The sequence below is a fragment of the Pseudorasbora parva genome, chromosome 14, assembly GCF_024679245.1.
Source record: "Pseudorasbora parva isolate DD20220531a chromosome 14, ASM2467924v1, whole genome shotgun sequence".
NCBI classification, from domain to species: domain Eukaryota; kingdom Metazoa; phylum Chordata; class Actinopteri; order Cypriniformes; family Gobionidae; genus Pseudorasbora; species Pseudorasbora parva.
The window spans coordinates 18,861,596-18,880,928 of record NC_090185.1 but is presented as its reverse complement, the minus strand read 5'-3'; the positions used below and the strand labels follow the sequence as shown (position 1 = coordinate 18,880,928).

At 38.0% G+C, this 19,333-nt stretch overlaps 1 protein-coding gene across 1 annotated transcript in view; it reads left to right on the top strand.

Moving 5' to 3' along the window:
- si:ch211-246m6.5 (von Willebrand factor D and EGF domain-containing protein) overlaps positions 1 to 19,333 on the top strand; it is a 75,829-nt gene that overhangs the window by 45,536 nt on the left and 10,960 nt on the right. The window contains exons 17-22 of the mRNA XM_067415748.1: positions 1,979 to 2,229; positions 5,601 to 5,820; positions 8,861 to 8,998; positions 11,917 to 12,114; positions 15,725 to 15,892; positions 18,298 to 19,128. Coding sequence (XP_067271849.1) covers positions 1,979 to 2,229; positions 5,601 to 5,820; positions 8,861 to 8,998; positions 11,917 to 12,114; positions 15,725 to 15,892; positions 18,298 to 19,128 — 1,806 coding nt within the window. The remainder of the gene's footprint in view (positions 1 to 1,978; positions 2,230 to 5,600; positions 5,821 to 8,860; positions 8,999 to 11,916; positions 12,115 to 15,724; positions 15,893 to 18,297; positions 19,129 to 19,333) is intronic.

The window sequence follows — 19,333 nt, the reverse complement described above, 5'->3', positions numbered from 1 at the left end:
CTGTTTGTTTGCAGTTAATGAATTTATAACAATAAATGTTATTTTAGTCAAGTAAAATTATATTTTCATTAATGAATATAACCTTTCTAAACATTTTTAAAATGTAAAGAACATTTTCATCAACAGAAAAAGTATATGACTGTAAAGGGTCTTTCACACCAAGGACAGTAACTATAATAATAACTCTTATTACATTTTTAATAATTCAATTCCATTAGAACAGGGAAGTTTACACCACAACTATAACAATAACAACATGAGTGACAATATAGTTGGAATCATCAATTTAAGAAAACACTTTTTTTCCAGATGATGAACAATAAAAACATTGACAGCTAAACATAATCAGTTGACTTTAACCCATTCCCCATCAGTGCTTTTTTTTTTTTTTTGTGTGTGTGTGTGTGTTATAACTTTCAAAAAATGTCATGGCCCCCAGAATATTTTGTTATCTGAAAATCTGAAAATCTAGGTAAGTATAACAGTTTCATAAAAAAGAAAGCATTTTGAACAAAAAGCTTTTTTTAAAGAATACAACTTGCACAATCAATGCTTTTATTGCTTGTTTCTGCTCCTTTTTCCTGTGTTTTTATCCAGATATGCTGTTGCTGTACTTTTATAAGTTGCATAATGTCGCCCCTAGCCCCTACTGTAAATCAATGAAAACACAAAAAACCAACAACGTCAATGGCGGGGCAATGTCTTGTGTGCACGTGGGTTTTGTCAGTATGGTCTTTGTACTTCTGTCATTGTCTGATCCCTCCCCCTTGTTATCTGATTAGTGTTTCATTTCTCCCACCTGTTCCCTCTTAATTTCTACCCTTTATAAGCTCCTTGTGTTTGTCAGTCTTTGTGGGATCCTTGTTATGTCTACGTATCCTGCTTCCCTGTGTTGGTGTGTTTTGAGTTTGTTTTTGGAACCAGTTGTTTTGCCCCCTCGTGGGTTTTGTTTTGTGTTGTTTATTTTATGTTTAATAAATTCACATTTCTCTGCAATTGAGTTCTCACTTTAGTTTCTTTAGTGTTACGTGACAGGGGAAAAAGAGTTAAAGAGCTTTTTGTTAGCTTAGCAACAAACTAACACAAAGCAACTAGATTCTTACCAAAGACTCTTAAAGGAATGTAGCACTTTTTTTGAAAATAGGCTAATTTTCCAACTAGGGTTGAACAGTTGAGTTTTAACATTTTAGAATTCATTCAGACGATCTCCGTAAAATATCATTGCACCTCTGCACCCATGGTACGGCAGCAAAGTTCCTTGTTTATTACGCAGGAATGAGAGTATAGTTACTAGCCATATCGGTCTAGAAAATCACAACTTTTCATTTTCCGTCGGTCTTAGTACACGATGTGACTACAGAAGAGTCAAGTTTTAAATATGAAAAATAAAAGAACTCTTTGGTCATTTTTGAGCGATATGCTAATGGTCTAATCCGATTCAATGATCTATGCTAAAAGTGCTACCGCCAGACCCGGAGATCGGCTGAATGGATTCAAAAACAGTAAAAATCTACTTTTTAACTCTAGGGGAGTTGGAAGAGGAACTCCCCTATTTTCAAAAAAAAGTGGAGTGTTCCTTTAGAGTTCACAACAAGGATAATAACAATACAGTTTTAATAATCTGTCAAATTAATTTCCTAATAAGAATAGGAAGTCATATAACTATAATGATAACAAAGGAACACTATAGTCGGAATCACTTTCAGAACAATTTGTTTTCATCTGATGAATGGCAAAAACATCTATCCCGCTTTAAAGAGCTTAAGCTTTTAAAGCGGCAGATGACAAAAATGCAGCGAATGCTTATAATGAACAGAACTTTAACATGCGTGGCCGTGGACTATACAGTTATCATTATTTTGTATATTTGTCGTTCTTGGTGTGAACTGCCCTAAAAAACATCATCTGGCAACTGAAAACGGGCTCTGGGAGTCTGCGTTTCCTTCACAGTATTGAAATTCCCCTCTCATTTCCGCAGCTAATCGTTCGCCGACCTTCCACGCGCCACGGGACGGCCTGCAGACCTTTGTAGGGGAGAACTTTGTGTACCAATTCACAGCCACGGACCCCGAGGGCTCAGCCCTACTCTTCCAGCTGGAGACAGGCCCCCCCGGGGCCTCAATTTCCCCGGCCGGGCTCCTCATCTGGAAAGTGCACGAGGAGGAAACGCACAGTTTTCAATTTACTGTGTCTGATGAGTGTGATGCCCAGAGCAGATTTACCGCAGAGGTGAGAGACATTGAGAGATTGATACATGACTGATTTTTATATTTAGGACGGACATGAATTTCTATGAAACTTGACGCAAACTTTAGTTTTGTAATATTAGTTTCGTAATAATGATTCAAGCCTCTTCTGTCATAAAGAAGCAGTTCTCATAACATTTAAAATTTACTCTACCTCAGGTCTTTCAATAAAATTGGAGAACTGGATAAAATAAAATATAAACAATCAAATAAAAAATAAAAAATAAAATATATAATCAAATAAAATATAATATAAAATAAAACAAATGAATAATAAAATACAATTAATTTATTAAAACAGAAGTTATTAAAACAAAAAGCAGTGACGATACTAGACTTAATTTTCGTAGCATAACAGTGTTGCATTTCAGTATCAAGCTATTTTTTCTAATGAGCAGAGTTGAAGTATTGCAAAATGTTACATCACTATGGTTTTGTCATATTTTATTGTGTGAGTTGAGGCAATAATGGAATATGCTCTCGTAATATGTTTCCTCCCTCATATGTATCATTGGGAAATCTGAATCATTTTAGTGAATCAATTTATTTGTCATTTTTGATAAAAGTGTCTGCTAAATGAATGCCAAGCTTGTATATTCACTTATATCATGGCCTCATTCAAAGATAGGTCATTCATAGAAAGATCTTATTAATAATTAATACAGGATTGGATCATGGCCTTTTTTTCCCCTTTAAACATCAAGCGATTTGCTTAGATGACTGGTGCATTTTTGTATATGTGCCATGGTAACACCGTAGTATTCTCTGAAGTATCTTGGAGTCTCATGTATATCCCATACTATATGAATATGGTAATCATTTAGTATCATAATACTACCTTAATTTGGGTGGATTTTTAGAGTTCCAGTATGTCAACTACTTTCTTAAATATCTTATCACGGCATAAGGACCGCAGAACTCATCTATACGAATTCTCTCGAGTCCTGTCTCACAGCAAGCCGGTGCAATGAAAGACAAGCGTCCTTTCCATATCCTTTGAGGGTCCTAGACGGCTAACAAGCATCTGCTTCCTGCCTGCTAGCGCTTATTAAAGACTGTCTGAGTTTGAGAGATACAGGAGTTTAGGACAGGAGAGAGCGAGAGACTGAATGCAATTAGCAACACTGCTGAAAAAAGTGTTTGCATGAAGTTTTGAGTCAGTATAGGTACTTCAGATATCAGAATATCAATAAAAACATTTGACTATCGATTAATTGTGATTAATTGAATACATGTATAAAACATAATACATGCACGTGCTGTGTATAATTATTATGTGTATAGACATATGCATATATATATATATATATATATATATATATATATATATATATATATATATATATATATATATATATATATATATATATATATATATATATATATATATAAGATATTTTAAAATATTTATATATAAAAAATGTGTTTATATATAATATAAATTATAGAAATATATATGGTATATATACATGCAAATATTATTAGTGTGTGTGTGTGTGTGTGCGTGTGCGTGTGTGTGTGTCTGTGTGTGTATATATATATATATATATATATATATATATATATATATATATATATACATACATACAGTGGGTGTGGAAAGTATTGAGACCCCCTTTAAATTTTTCACTCTTTGTTATATTGCAGCAATTTGCTAAAACTATTTAAGTTAATTTTTTTCTCATTAATGTACACACAGCACCCCATATTTACAGAAAAAACACAGAATTGTTGACATTTTTGCAGATTAAAAAAAAAAACTGACTTATCATGTGGTCCTAAGTTTTCAGACCCTTTGCTATTTTTTTTAGACGCACACATTTGATCTAATACAGCCATGAGTCTTTTTTTGAGAAAGATGCAAAGTGTTTTTCACACCTGGATTTGGGGATACTCTGCCATTCCTCCTTGCAGATCCTCTCCAGTTCTGTCAATTTGGATAGCAAACGTTGGTGGACAGCCATTTTCAGGTCTCTACAGAGATGCTCAATTGCGTTTAAGTCAGGGCTCTGGCTGGGCCATTCAAGAACAGTCACAGAGTTGTTGTGAAGCCACTGCTTCATTATTTTAGCTGTGCGCTTAGGGTCATTGTCTTGTTGGAACGTGAACCTTGACCCAGTCTGAGGTCTTGACCACTCTGGAGAAGGTTTTCGTCCAGGATATCCCTGTACTTGGCCAGATTCATCTTTCCCTTGATTGCAACCAGTCATCCTGTCCCTGCAGCTGAAAAACACACCCACAGCATGATGCTGCCACCACCATGCTTCACCGTTGGGACTGTATTGGACAGGTGATATTTTTCTCCACACATAGCGCTTAGAATTAAGGCCAGAAAGTTTTATCTTGGTCTCATCAGACCAGAGAATCTTATTTCTCATCATATTGGAGTCGTTCAGGTGTTTTTTAGCAAACTTTCATGCGTCCTGCACTGAGGAAAGGCTTCCGTCAGGCCACTCTGCCATAAAGCCCCTACTGGTGGAAGGCTGCAGGGATGGTTGACTTTCTACAACTTTCTCCCATCTCCCGACTGCATCTATGGAGCTCATCCACAGTGATCTTTAGGTTCTTCTATAACGCTTTCACCAAGGCTCTTCTCCCCCGATAGCTCAGTTTGCCCGGACGGCCAGCTCTAGGAAGGGTTCTGTTGTCCCAAACGTCTTCCATTTACGGATTATGGAGGCCACTGTGCTCTAAGGAACCTTAAGTGCAGCAGATTTTTTTGTAACCTTGGCCAGATCTTTGCCTTGCCACAATTCTGTCTCTGAGCTCTTCGGGCAGTTCCTTTGACCTCATGATTCTCATTTGCTCTGACATGCACTGTGAGTTGTAAGGTTGTATATAGACAGGTGTGTGGCTTTCCTAATCAAGTCCAATCAGTATAATCAAACACAGCTGGACTCAAATGAGTGTGTAGAACCAGCTCAAGGATGATCAGAAGAAATGGACAGCACCTGGGTTAAATATATGAGTGTCACAGCAAAAGGGCCTGAATACTTAGGAACATGTGATATTTCAGTGTTTCTTTTTTTAATAAATCTGCAAAAATGTCAACAATTCTATGTTTTTCTGTCAATATGGGGTGCTGTGTGTACATTAATGAGAAAAAAAATAACTTAATTGATTTTAGCAAATGGCTGCAATATAACAAAGGGTGAAAAATGTAAGGGGGTCTGAATACTTTCCGTACCTACTTTATATATATATTTAGTGTGCATATATATATATATATATATATATATATATATATATATATATATATATATATATATATATATATATATATATATATAGTATACTTATTTTTATTTTTATTTGCATTATCTTACAGTTCAGTCCCCATTTCTATGGTTACAGGTGACCGTACGGCCATGTGGCTGCATGAACGGAGGAACGTGTGTGACTAACATCAAGTATCCAGCAGGCAGCGGCGAGTACCTGTGCGTGTGTCTGGCGGGTTTCCATGGCGACCTGTGCCAGGAGGAGCTAAACGAATGCAGCTCCGGCCCATGTGGAGCAGGAGTGTGTGTAGATCTGGTCGACGGGTTTGAATGCCAGTGTCCTACTGGACTCACAGGTACGTATATCCTGATATTCAATTATGCCAGATTCCCTTTCCATAACTTTTTTGCCTCAATAAACTGCTAATTACGGCTTATCAATAGTTAGTAAGGTAGTTGTTAAGTTTAGGTATTTTGGGTAGGAATAAGGGATGCAAAATATGGTCATGCAGATTAAGGCATTAATATGTGATTTATATGTACTAATAAACAGCCAATATTCAAGTAATATGCTTGCTAATAATAGTTAATAGTGAGAGCTGGACTCTCTTTTTTTATTCTCACAATATTGCATTTATACCTCATCCTTGGATCAATGTTTTGTATTTATTAGTGTGTGCATTACGAAGCAGGTCATCTAAATAAGCCAAAACTCTTGGCTCAGTTTCATTTGTGATCCAATTACAATGTTGTATCTTGCCAAAAAACCTAACCCTAGTTATGACCGGCGAGCTCATTTAGTTTCCCCAAGCTTGAAAGCAGCCGAAAATGTGGGTGAAAACAAAAGGCTCCAAAGCGCTCTTGCCTGGGAATTTCAGACAAATGCTGTTGATGTTTTCACACAGTGTCTATTCTGAGATTGGTGGTTGAAATCTCTTCCCTGGCAATGTGCAAATTAGTAATTCTTGGCTGAATGCAATGACTGGTGTTGCTTGAAGTTGAAATGAAAAGCTTGCCTGTCAGGACTCAAGCTTTTTACCTTGGTGTTTGTTTTAATATCTAAGGACAGCGTATATCGAACCAGGTCAGAAGAGCTTGTCCATATCCGCTAATGGCAATGGATGCGTGAGATGAATCAACACTGCTGATTGGATGAAAGTTTGTGTTTTGCTGCGGCTCGTAACGCTTTGGGCCTTTGCAGATGGTTTGGACTTTGTTAAAGATCCCCTTCAAACACACTTCTAAGAGAAGCCACAAACAACACAAATACAAATGAAAATATGGACGAATGCCCAGCAGCTACTGAACCCACACAGAGGAAAGAGGATCTGTATGCTATTCTGCTACCGGGAGTAGTAAACAGGCCAAAACACAGTGATGAATCGGCTCGGAAATGTTTTATCTTTGCTGAAAGCAGTGTTTGGTATGGACACTTGATGTTTTAGCAGAGGAAAGAAGTTGAGGAAATTATCATAATTTTCTAGAAACAATGCTTCACCACAATTTTGGTGTTTTTCTGGTCATTTGAATTTCAAATGTGCTTTATATGTGGTTAAAGTCAAACTTCTATATCTGAGAAGTGTGTTTGGCCACATACAGACTTTGAAAAACGGTTATCAGATAAAAAGCCATTTTTTCAAAGGTCTGAAGTGTAACATTGGCTGTAAATGCTATTGTTTTTCACAGTGACAATAATAAACATACATGCATATGAATCAAGATATACTGGCCAACAAGTTACTAGTCACACTTCATGAGGAAAATGATTGACGCAAACGTGCCGTCACAACTCTAATGGTTGCTTGGCAATTGCTATGCAGGCGCTATATCATAATTTAAATAACAAAGAATACGATATTATTAAATAACTTGCATTTTAAATGCAGAATTGCCAGTTACATGTGTATTTGTGCCATACCAATGAAAATAGTTCCAAAGTCAAAGCATAATTAACATTTCATAGCTCAACAATGAAACATTGTGTGTTTAAATAAATCGTTTGAGTAAATGATTAAATTACTCATACAATTATGTTTAGTTTCTGAAAGAATCACACTATGTCCGAAATCATGTTCTGTCCGAGTAGGTACTACATTAGAATTTACTTTGTGAGAAAAGTACACTCTATATAGTATAAATATAGTATGAATGAAATACAACATCCGCCATGTTGTTATTGTTGAAATATATTTCAATGCTTTTGCGTTCTCTTGTTGTCATAAGAAACCTTGTGCTCGGTTACAAATGTTTTGCGAGGGAATGCCAAGTTTCTCGGGGGATCGCAATTCATTTGTGAGAAAAAAATCTCTTTAGTGACTTCGTACAAACATATTTATTGCTAATAATATTAATAAATATAGCTAAAAAGCATCAATTATCAGGGCCAAGCACAAAGAACAAGTAAAACATGGCTGGGATCATCACACCAATTGCAGCAACAAGCAATTAAATACATTTTTAGGTGATTTTAGGCAAAATGGCTGAAAAGTCATAAATCCATACATTTTTGCCAACATGGTCTGAAGGTTGTTTTTTTGTTTTGTTTTTTACCACAAGGTGGCGCAGCCTCCACTTTTTGAGTACTGTCAGGGCATGGTGCCATAGACACGTATACCATATTATTTCATAATACTGCATTTTACGATAAAATTCAAAATGGCTGACAGCAAAAATGGCCGATATTAGAAAATTGATTATCGTATGACTCTGCGTGCTGCACCAAATCTAAAGAGACCAGTTCCTCTCAGAAGTTATAAGCAAAAAGCAGCATTTTTTTAATATCTCATAACCACTAGGTGGCACTGAAAGGAAGGTAGTGTGCAGGTAGCGGTTAGCGTTGCATCGATATAGCCTCACATTCATTTTGGCGGGCACTTCATCATATTAGTTTGTGTTATTCAAGAACGGTTTGGCGGACCAAGTTGAATTCCATAACTTTGTGTCAGCATGGTCTGAAGATGGTCTGGTCCAACTTTAATACAAATCGGAGCAATGGCCTAGAAGGAGTTAGAAAAGGTATGTTGTCCGGAAATTTTCATGATGGAAAATTACTTGAAAGAGTGCAATCGTCAAGGAATCAGAGGAAAATAGAATTTGGTGTCTAGCCCTTACAGTTCAAAAGATATTAGCATAAACATGAGTGCAACTTTGGAAAGTTGGTGTCATTATAAGGGATTGAGTTAGAGACTCCAAATTTGCTTTGGTGGCAGTTCAGACTGTCCTCTATCTGTGCGCCAAAATCATAACTTTCCCGCAGGCAGTTCTAAAGGCTGCCATAGACTCAATAGCGGAAGAAGAAGAAACTGATAAATAATAAGAATGCCAAACGGATACAATAGGTGTCTACGCAGCTTCAGTGCTTCGCTCCTAATAACAATCTTTGTTTTCTGTCCGTAGGTGTCACATGTCAGGATGATGTGAATGAGTGCATGACAGGGCCATGTTTTCCTGGAGTCAGATGTGTGAACGGCTTCGGCTCTTTCAGGTGTGGCTCCTGCCCTCGGGGCCTGGAGGGAGATGGGATCTCCTGCAACGGTAAGAATCTGAAATGTCTGACTCCGTTCTTACTCTTTTTTTTAGAGACAGGATTCAAAGTTAAACAGTGCCAAACAAAATATGACCCCAGTTTTGTTGCACATACAAAAAGGGGGAAAATAGTTTTCTTTTCTTGTTTAACGGTCACCCACAGAGGCCAAAGCAGCACAATCCTGCAGTTCTACCCAGGGTTTACTTTAGCAACACAAGGCTTTTCATTTCAAAGCATCAAAGTCTCAGCTTGAGTGCTTCCCAGTATAATATGCTCACAGAATTGCCAAACAGAAGTCAAAACAGTGTATTGCAATAAAATAACAGCTACATATTTTGACTGGAGAATTATTTTTTTTATTTTTTTCAATATTTTGTTAGCTTTTTTTAAATGAAAATAATGTATAAGTACATTTTATTTACTTATTTATGAATTATATTTATGAATTATATATTTTTTAGATATATTTAAATCTATTTTATTTTAAAAGCATATTACTATACTACTCCAGATATTGTAGAAGAAGAAAAGCTTTTTTACATATGAATATTTGATAATATTGATTTTTATTAAGTCTTGGTTTTCCAAAACATTAGAATATATTAAATAGTGATTTAGAATGTGTGCAAAAAAATACAAAATAAATAAAATCCTATTTTACCTTTATTTCAACAGACAAATCACTTATTTTTAATCACTATTTTACATATATTCTAATGTTTTGGAAAACCAAGAATTTGCCTTAATAAAACAATATGAATTGCTAATATTGATATTATTAAAAAAGTATATTAAATTAATAATAAAGCTTTTTTGGGGGGTGAACTATCCCTTTAAGAACAAAAGTTTTATTCACAATGATTGCCTGGGCTGAAATTGACCTCTAAATGCAGGAAAGAGAAACATAAGGGTTATACCACTTGACATATTAATGAAATAAAAATGTTTATTTAAAATCCAACATGTTGAGACCTTAAACTAGATATTGTTACTGAGGCTTTAATAAACCTATGAGCTTAAATCTTAGTGATTGGTTGTGTCTGTTTTTCAAAAAGATACATTGTGTTTGTCTCTGCACTGTTGCTCATGGGGCTTCTCACAGCTGTTTTCCATCTTCCTCCATGTGCTTTGACAAAATGCTCTGCAAATGTCTTTTGACTGTAATCTCCAAGCGATAAACCCTCGTTCACAGGAGCCCTGTGTTCACGGTTTCCCCATCTGAGGGACAACAATTTGATGACTTCTTCATCCAGGCCCGACGCTATTACAAACACAATCTGTATGATTGCTGCATGCAGAAACACAACAGAGAAGCGAGAGCTGGATCTGCCGGCCCGCTTTGATTATGACCAGCAGAACTGCGGGTGGGAGCGCAATACGATCCAGATGGCAAAAGATAGTTATCCGCCCGGTACATACACGGACACTATGCCAGACTCTGCTCTTGTCCACAGATAATTGGTAAAACATCTCCTCTGTAGTTTCCATGTGAAGAGAGAGAGAGAGAGAGAGAGAGAGAGAGAGAGAGAGAGAGAGAGAGAGAGAGAGAGAGAGAGAGAGAGAGAAAGAGAAAGAGAGAGAGAGAGAGAGAGAGAGAGAGAGAGAGAGAGAGAGAGAGAGAGAGAGAGAGAGAGAGAGAGAGATGAAGTGAACTTCTAACGTCTCAGGTGTGCGGCTCCTCTGACAAGCCGAAGAGATGACAGCCTCCACATTCAAACTCTTCCCAGAGACACCTTTCAGAGTGGTAGAAATTGCTAGGCGGTTGTTGTATCAAGTAGGATACGGCACAAGATGTTCAACTAACACACGGTATCAGTTTCGGAAAATGGGGAAGATAGAGCCAAAGAGATTTTCAGTCACACAACCGAAGTGAAACTCAAAACACAAGACCGCAATCATCCGTCAGATTCTGTATTACGCAGAGCATATTGAATTTGAAAACAAAAACTTGTTAATTAGGTTTTTATTGCTTTTCATAGCTATGTGTTAACATATTAGCAATCTTTCCAAAGGTGAAGAATGTTATTCGATTTCGATAAAATATCATAAAAATTCTGAGATATAAACTCGCAATTGCATTGTGTGATATAAAATCACAATTCTGACTTTTTTTCTCACAATTGCGAATTATAAATTCAGAATTCTGAGATATAAAATCTTCAGAATTCTGACTTTGTCACGCAATTGCGACTTTATTTCTCAGAATTCTGACTTTATATCATAGAATTCTGAATTTATAACTCGCAATTGTGAGAAAAAAAGTCAGAATTGTGACTATATATCCCGCAATTGCGAATTTATATTTTAGAATTGTGACTTTATAACTCGCAATTGTGAGAAAAAAAGTCAGAATTCTGAGTTAAAAAGTCACAATTACTCTTTTTATTTTTTTATGTAGTGTCGGAAACAGGCTTCCCAAAGGATTATGATATAAACTCGCAATTCTGATTTTTTTTTCTTCTTGCAATTCTGACTTTTTCTCAGAGTTGTGAGTTTACATTGCATTCTTTTTTCAGAAACTTGTGATATAAACTTGAGTTAAATCTGAGGTTATATCTCAAATTTTTTACTTTATTTCTCGTAATTCCGACTTTTTTCTCTCAGAATTGTAAATTATAAATTCAGAACTGTGAGGTAAAAAATTACAATAACCTTTTAAAAAAATTATTAAGGGCCGCAAACAATCTTCCATACCTTATTTTTCGAGTAGTAAAAAAAGTATACTCAATCAATCCCATGCAGTTGCACATGATGCGTCCTTCGTAAATATATGGTGATCTGACCAAAATTATCCAGTTTGAGAGATTAAGGGGGCGACACATTTTACCCCACTCCGTCCTTTATTTTACGCTGGTGGCATCAGTAGAAAAGCTGTCGAGTTCATTTTAAATCATCAGTCTCTCTCTCTCTCTGCCTCTCTCATCAGCACCAGCAAGATTGGTCACATCTCGTCCCATCACCTCTCGCACTGTCTCCTCATCAGCAGCTCCCGCGGTGCGGCCCATCAGCAAAGTGGCCACCCCCCTTCCTAGAACAACCTCCACTCACCTCTCAACAGAGACCAACGGAGCTCCAAGCAAGACCTCGGTAACCAAAGCTGCCATCAGCACGAGTCAAAGAACTGGCAAGTAGTTGTTTCCATTGTTCTGTCTCTACATGTCCACAGATGGCCAGGAAACCAAACCGTAAGGGTTTCGTTTGGAGCCAAATCGCCCACTGCTGGTGCCATGACATTGCATAAAACGATTCTTTGTCTTTCCCTGACGCAGCGTGATGTCCCTTCAATCCCCCTAGAGTCATTTCCTGGGCAGTTTTTTTTTGTGTGTGTGTGATGTTCCCAGGAAATGACTTTCCTCCAGCTGCTAAGCACAAAGCAAGACAAGGCCTGCTGGCATGCCTTTGTGCTCGCACCTCTTACCCTCTCGTCTTGGTATAATGCCTGAAATTAGCGATTGTAATTAGCCATGCCGGGCATTCATGCTCTCTATGAGACTCGACGGAGCAAGGTTAGGTAAAGGACGTCTCTCACTCACTATTTCACAGAGTAATAGTCAAGAGGCACATAGTCAAATCAGTTGTATAATCCTGTAGGAAAGTAAAATCACAAATGAGATCTCTTCAATATACTGTATAATTTGTTTCTTCTACAATGAGATGCAAATTAGATTTTCGGTTAAGTCTTGAATCTCTGGGGGGGGTTACATTTTAGAGGAGACACTTATTATGTATCTTTTGTAAGGAAAAATTCCAAAACACAATAGATGAAAATAAAATTCTCAATTTGCTCTCCATCTAATCTCATTGTACTTTAGGTGAAATAACTGAGGTGATAAATAGATCTCCTGAGAGTTTAGTAAAGTGTCTCATGTCTCAAAGAGAGACTGCATTGCAATCAATATGATCTCCAGATGAATATCTCAGCAAATTCTTCTTGCAATCTAAAACTGTTGAGGAGACATATTTGAGATTACTGGAGTCTTTTAGAAGGGATAAGAGAAAAACAGACGCAAACTAACATCTCTGTTTACTACTAACATCTCATTGCTATCTGAAAGAAACAACAATAGTAAAGTTATCTCCTGAGAAAAAGACCTTAGTAATTAAAACCTATATTTTCTTGAGTATTTGTAAAGAGATTTCAACAATGTCTCAAATTTCCATTACATTTGCCAAGACACAAGTCCTGCACTCAAGAGTAAAAGATTTAAATATAAACTCTGACATTTCTCAGAAAATGATTGTTTCCTTAAACTCTACACAAGTGGTATTACTGATAAAAGAAGCATACGTAAACAGAAGTCTCCATTGTATCCCTACTAAAAGAGAAACAACTGAAATTTTAAAGGGATCTCCTGAGAAAAAAGGTCTTCTGAGCTTTGGTGGATATCTCAACAATATCTGAATGTCAAAGTACCAAAGTATGAAATTACAAGTCAAAGATCTCAATGTGAACTCCAACATCAAAAATAAAAATGACCTAGGTGAAACCCAGTTACATTTTTGATGTTAAACCTGATGTGTTGCATCATTATAAGACATATATGATGTGGACACGATTAGGCGTGAGATTTACGATTGGAATTTTGGTCTGTCCCTCATACAGACCTGACAAATACACGAGAAATAGAGCTCACAAGTCATGAGATCGATGTTTATGGCACTTTGTTGCAAATAGCTCAGAGGCCTAACGATATTTGCTGGGACTGGCACAACAGCCCCCTGGAGGACGTCAGTATGGGGAATGTAAATTGGCTTTATGGCTCCTCATCTTCCCTCTCTTCTCCTTTTCACTCCCTCAGGTTATGTCCTCTGGGAGTAAAATCGAAAGGTAGAAAGATGAGACATCAACCACAGAGACTGGACGGGGTTGCCAAGGGAATATCAGTACTCTAACCAGCTTTGAAAAGACATCTTTGAAGCATTTATTTGTATTTTATTACCCCAATGTCATCTTTCAAAATGTGCCTTAACAAATTTTGTCCGATTTTTTTCCTCAGTTTTTGCATACAGTAACACTTAAGGCCTATAAAATTAACATGTATAGTATAATTTTAAGATAATTTTGTCTATGAGAAATATTGAGATTTTTGATTGCAGATTTTGTTATCTTTGAAATTCTCAAAGAGAAAAATATGTGAACCAGAATATGTAGAAAATCCTCATTTGATCCCTTCTGAATTCCAATTGCAGTCTAAGAGAAACAGCAGAGATATTCAAGAGATCTCATTTGGAATTGTCCTTTCTTTTGGAAAGATGTGGATTGCCTATAATTAACTGATTTAGCACAATGTTTCTCTCACTCTATGCAAAGACCATTTTAATTTTACAAACTAAGAGGGTCAATGTAGACGGGGGACCCCTGTAATTGTTTGGAATTGCGGTCTGTATTTTAAAGGTTATTACCGATGTAGAAACATTCATTAATAGGATCCCAAAAGAGACTCTTACATTTGAGTAACTGTGTGCTACAAATCCAAAGGTTAAATGAATTATTGTCGTTCTCAGGTACCCTGGTCGTCCTTTTGTAACTACTAATTGAAAATGAAATTAGACAGTGTCCCCGATGGCCATTTGTCCCCAGGCGGCACTCGAAGCAATTTGAACAATACGTCTCCTTGTATTTTGTCGAACCCTCGTTTGCACTTACCTTTCTTGTCTATGTCGTAATTAATGCAGGGAAGGAAACAAAGGGATTGAGATGGAGGACAGGGGGGATTTGCAAAGTCCACAAAGATTTGCTATCCCATGAGTCATCTTTCCCCGAAAGGTAGTTAAGGCAAGAGTTTGAGGAACGGGGACAAATAGCATACTCTGGAAATCCGCTATCATCCTTGGGAGCACCTCATCTCCTGCTAATACAGTCTTGCCGGCTTGCAAATTGCCTGCCATCACACTTATGGAGGAAAATGAGATGCCAAGCAGAGGGGATGCAAGCTGTCACCCCCTCGGCCAATAAATCCCGTCGTTGTCTAAGGGATTTGTGCTGACCTTGCGGAAATGGGACAAAAAGCCCGGGCAATAACCCTTGATATGTGTAATCACAGGGCCGATAAATCTATTTTTAATGGAAGACAGCTGCTAACTCTTTCATCTTTCTCTGCTCCGCTGGCAGAGGGCAGGCTTCTTGTTTTATTTGACATGGCACGTGACGCTCGACAGAACAGGTGCATGCATCTGGGCGATTGTGAGCAAGATAAGGGCGTACTTATTCAATAAAATATGGTGATGTGACCCCCATATACTGCTGCAAAAATCATTTCCCGTGCACTCCAAAAGTGCACAGATGGGTCTTGTAGCGTCTACGTGAAGGAGTAATAAGGATGCCAGTTTGTTTAGTGGTGTATAAAACTATGAAGTAACTTTTAGTGTCAGAAAATGAGGTAAAAATGTCAGGTTATTGCTTCACACCTTCTGACATCAGCACATCTTCCCTAGTGTACAAGCGAGACCTCAATTTCCCTGCATAGCTAATCCTTCACCAGTCTGTTGCGGTTGGGTAACCATTGTAGGATAGGGAGGCCACGTGAGACTGTGAAAATTGTTGGAAAGAGTTGAAGTAAAGGTGAAAGCACTAGAGGATCCAGAACCCATAGGGGTGCTGAGCTTAGATTCACCTCAATCCCCTTACAAGACGCTAATGATTAGGAGTAAATGCTGACAGAACTTAATGTCAATGCATTCAATATTTATGAAAAACCTAAAAACCAACAATATCATGTTTCTTCACTCTGCAGGTTTTCCCAAAGGACTAAATGTCACATTCAAGTGTGCAAGTAGGCCGTGTTTTCCAGGTGTTCAGTGCATTGACCTACGACCACCCTACACTGGCCATGTCTGCGGACGATGTCCACCAGGTTACCAGGGCAATGGACGTACATGCTTGAAACAATCAAAGCATAGCAGTAAGTACTTTTTCAAACTTTGCAGTAAGTTCTTCAAATCAATGAAAAGCCTCCTCCATACAGAATCTCTCCAGGTCCTTCAGATTCAAAGCTCCATGTTGGTGCTTCTTTTCTTCAGTTCACCCCACTCATTTACTGTAGGGTTCAAGTCAGGAAACTGGGATGGTCATAGCAGAAGCTTTATTTTGTGCTCAGTGACACATTTGTGTGTTGATTTTGATGTTCGTTTTGGATCGTTGTCTTGAAGATTCATCCACGCCCCATTGTAAGATTTCTAGCAGAAGCAGTCAGGTTTCATTGGTATTTGATAAAATCAATGATATCATGTATATGAATAAGAATAAAATAAAATAGGCCCACAAAATTAAAGATCCAGCGGTATATTTACCGGTATATTTAGTTTCATCTGACCATATAACCCCATCCGGTTTGAAGTTCCAGTCATGTCTGAAAACTGGACATGCTGGATTTTGTTTTTGGATGAGCAAGGAGGATTTAATTTTTTAATCCTCCCAAACAACATGTGGTGATATATGAGTTGTTGTTATTTTTATATTTTAAGACATTCTGTCCACTCAAAAGTTCCTCCTTTCCATGCACCAAGACAATACAGACACAGATCCTCTTCCAGGCAGATTTGTAACATCTTTAGTTGATGAGAACTTCCTTATTATTGCCCTGATGGTGGAAATGGGGATTTTCAATGCTTTAGCTGTTTTCCTATAGCCCCTTTCTATTTTGTAAAGTTCAACAATCTTTTTGCTATACATCAGAACTATATTCTCTGGTTTTACTCATTGTGATGAATAAGAGAATTTCGCCTTTGTGCTTCCTCATATATATACTCATGTGAAACAAGACGTCATAGCTGGACAATTTAATGTTCCTAGTCACATTTATATATATTAAAGGGAATATATTTGTAGAATATTTTACTCATAAAAAAATCTAGGGATGTCAATCATTTTGTCCAATTTATTTTGGGTGAAAAACATTTATTTCATGATGTGATTCTCCCCCTACTTTCAATTATTTTACTTCAATGAAAGATAACATTTTGCCATTTTTTTGGAAAGAAAGATCAAAAGGATAAAGAATACAGATTTATTTTTACAGCCATCTTTGATCATATTTACTAGTGGTGACAATAATTCTGACCACAGCTGTATATACCTCCTTTAAGCAACACATAACTAAACAATATAACTTTTTCAAAGTTGGTGCATCATCATGAAGTCTGTCACTGTTTTCCTCTTCAATCCATTCTTAATCCTCCTTGTTTCATCTCCCGAAAGCGCAGAGCTCCAGTAATTAGAGAAAAACATAACGAACAGGAAACAAGGCTGTCGTAATCCTCAGAACGCGACAGGTGCTTTGATACGGTTGATAACTAAGACCTGGAAATGTCTAATGCTCAGTCATGCACAGGCTGCGGCACGGCGGTTGCTGACCCACAATGTGTTTTTGGCTGACGGGAATAGGGAACAGAAAGAGACAGTATGGAATTAGGAAAAGAATGTGTAAACTCATTTAGAGAGGGGATGAGGAGAGGAAAGACAGTAAAGAAGAGTTAACAGAGTAATTTTTTTTCTTATTTTAGTTCTCTGGTCTTTGATTCTCTTTTTATATTTTGAAAAGCAAAACTACCAGACTGCATCTTATCCCTTCTTATCCCCAGAGTACAGTATGTTACATTTCACTTAATGCAAATGTTGTTAGACTTCTTAATCTGTTCTTTTGCTTGAAAAATCCCTCAAATACATTTTCCTATGTTGCAGTAAAGCAAGCACGACTGTAAAAGCCTTCCGAGCGGGGTAATGACTTTTAATGCAGTTTTCCTTGTGAATGGGCCACTGCTGGAATCGTTCCTAATAGTGCCGTTATCAGGAGTGAATCCATGAGCAGCCACAGTGGGAACTAGAAATGAAACAGCTTCATTTTGCTAATTCCCTCATTGTCGCCACATGCGGCCCAGATTCCTACACACTCAGAAACGGCAGTGTGTCTCTATTGTTAGCATTGCATTTTGTTGTATTGTGTCTTTGTTCCTGGCTTGTGGATGGTGACAGAATAAACCTTGAGCGGCCACAGCGACTATATGTTGAGAATTAGTAAATATACCAGCATCACCAAAGGTTTTAAGCTAGTACTATGCACTATTGCATCATAACTGCTCTTCTGGTGGGCTCATTGTGTACAATTTTCAAAGGTCTGTTTAAGATCTACAGAGGATTTTGGTGAATCATGACTGCAGAATACACTTTCAATCTCTTCCTTTCATTTCTGTTTTTCCTTTCTTACCGTGCCTTGTTGTGGCTGATAAGTAAACTTTTTAAAGTATTTACTGTTCATATGCTTTATAAGTTGCTTGCAATCTTGCGTAATTAGCTTGTCTTCTCGTCTAGCACCCCGCTACTCACCGCAACTGACCCAAGCCAAGAACAACCTACCTCATGTCTCCCACAGCGTCCCCCATCTGCACCTCCCCGTCATTCCATTCAGGCAATCTCAGAGACGCCTATTCTCACAAGTGAGGACCCCACACCATCAGGCCACCACTCACATTCCCCTCCCGCCAACCTTTCCACCTGTCACAGGGAAAGGAGAGTTGGCGCTGATGACAAGACACACACCTGCCTCAACCAACAGCAGGGGTCGACTCCTCTCCCAATCTCACAATCAACTGAATGTTCTTCCAAGTCCAGAGGAGCAAGATGCTCCATTTAAAGTCTCGGCACATGGATTTGTGGGTGTCACGCCTGGAAAAGTCACTTTACCTCACACTTCGAGGCATGTCGAGGTACTGAGACAGTCTCCAAAGCAATCCAGTCTGGTCACTAGTACCCAATCTCGACCTTGGACACCTCCAGACAACCAGCAACCCCTAACAGCAGCCCTAACCTCTCTATCCTTCTCCTTCTCGGAGTCAGAGTTCTCCGCAGATGGAGGCCTTGGAGCCCGAATCCAAGACCCATACGAGACTCAACCACTGCCCCAGGAGAGCTTCACCTACCTTGGTGAACAAAGCAACATCAAATCTCTGGACAACCAACCAACTCTTCGGAACCAAAAACACCAAAGCAAGAGCAGAAATGTGGTTCTGTTAGAGGAGAGAAGCTTCAATTGTGCAGATGTCCCTTGCTTCCCAGGTGTACACTGTGAGCTTGCAAGGGATGGGCAACCTAGATGCGGGCGGTGTCCTTTGGGGTACACAGGAGATGGCAGAATTTGCAGAGGTAATTTTAGATGTATTTAGATGTAGATGACTTTTCTTCATTATGCAATTATGAGTTAGTCATGTGAGTCCAACGTTAGAGACTCATCCATCAAATAAGCCCCGTTTCCACCAAAATTACCCAGAACACTTTGTCCCAGGAACCCACTAGACCTGTTGTTGTCTGTGTTTCAATTGGGACCTGAAGCATTGTGAAGATTATTCAG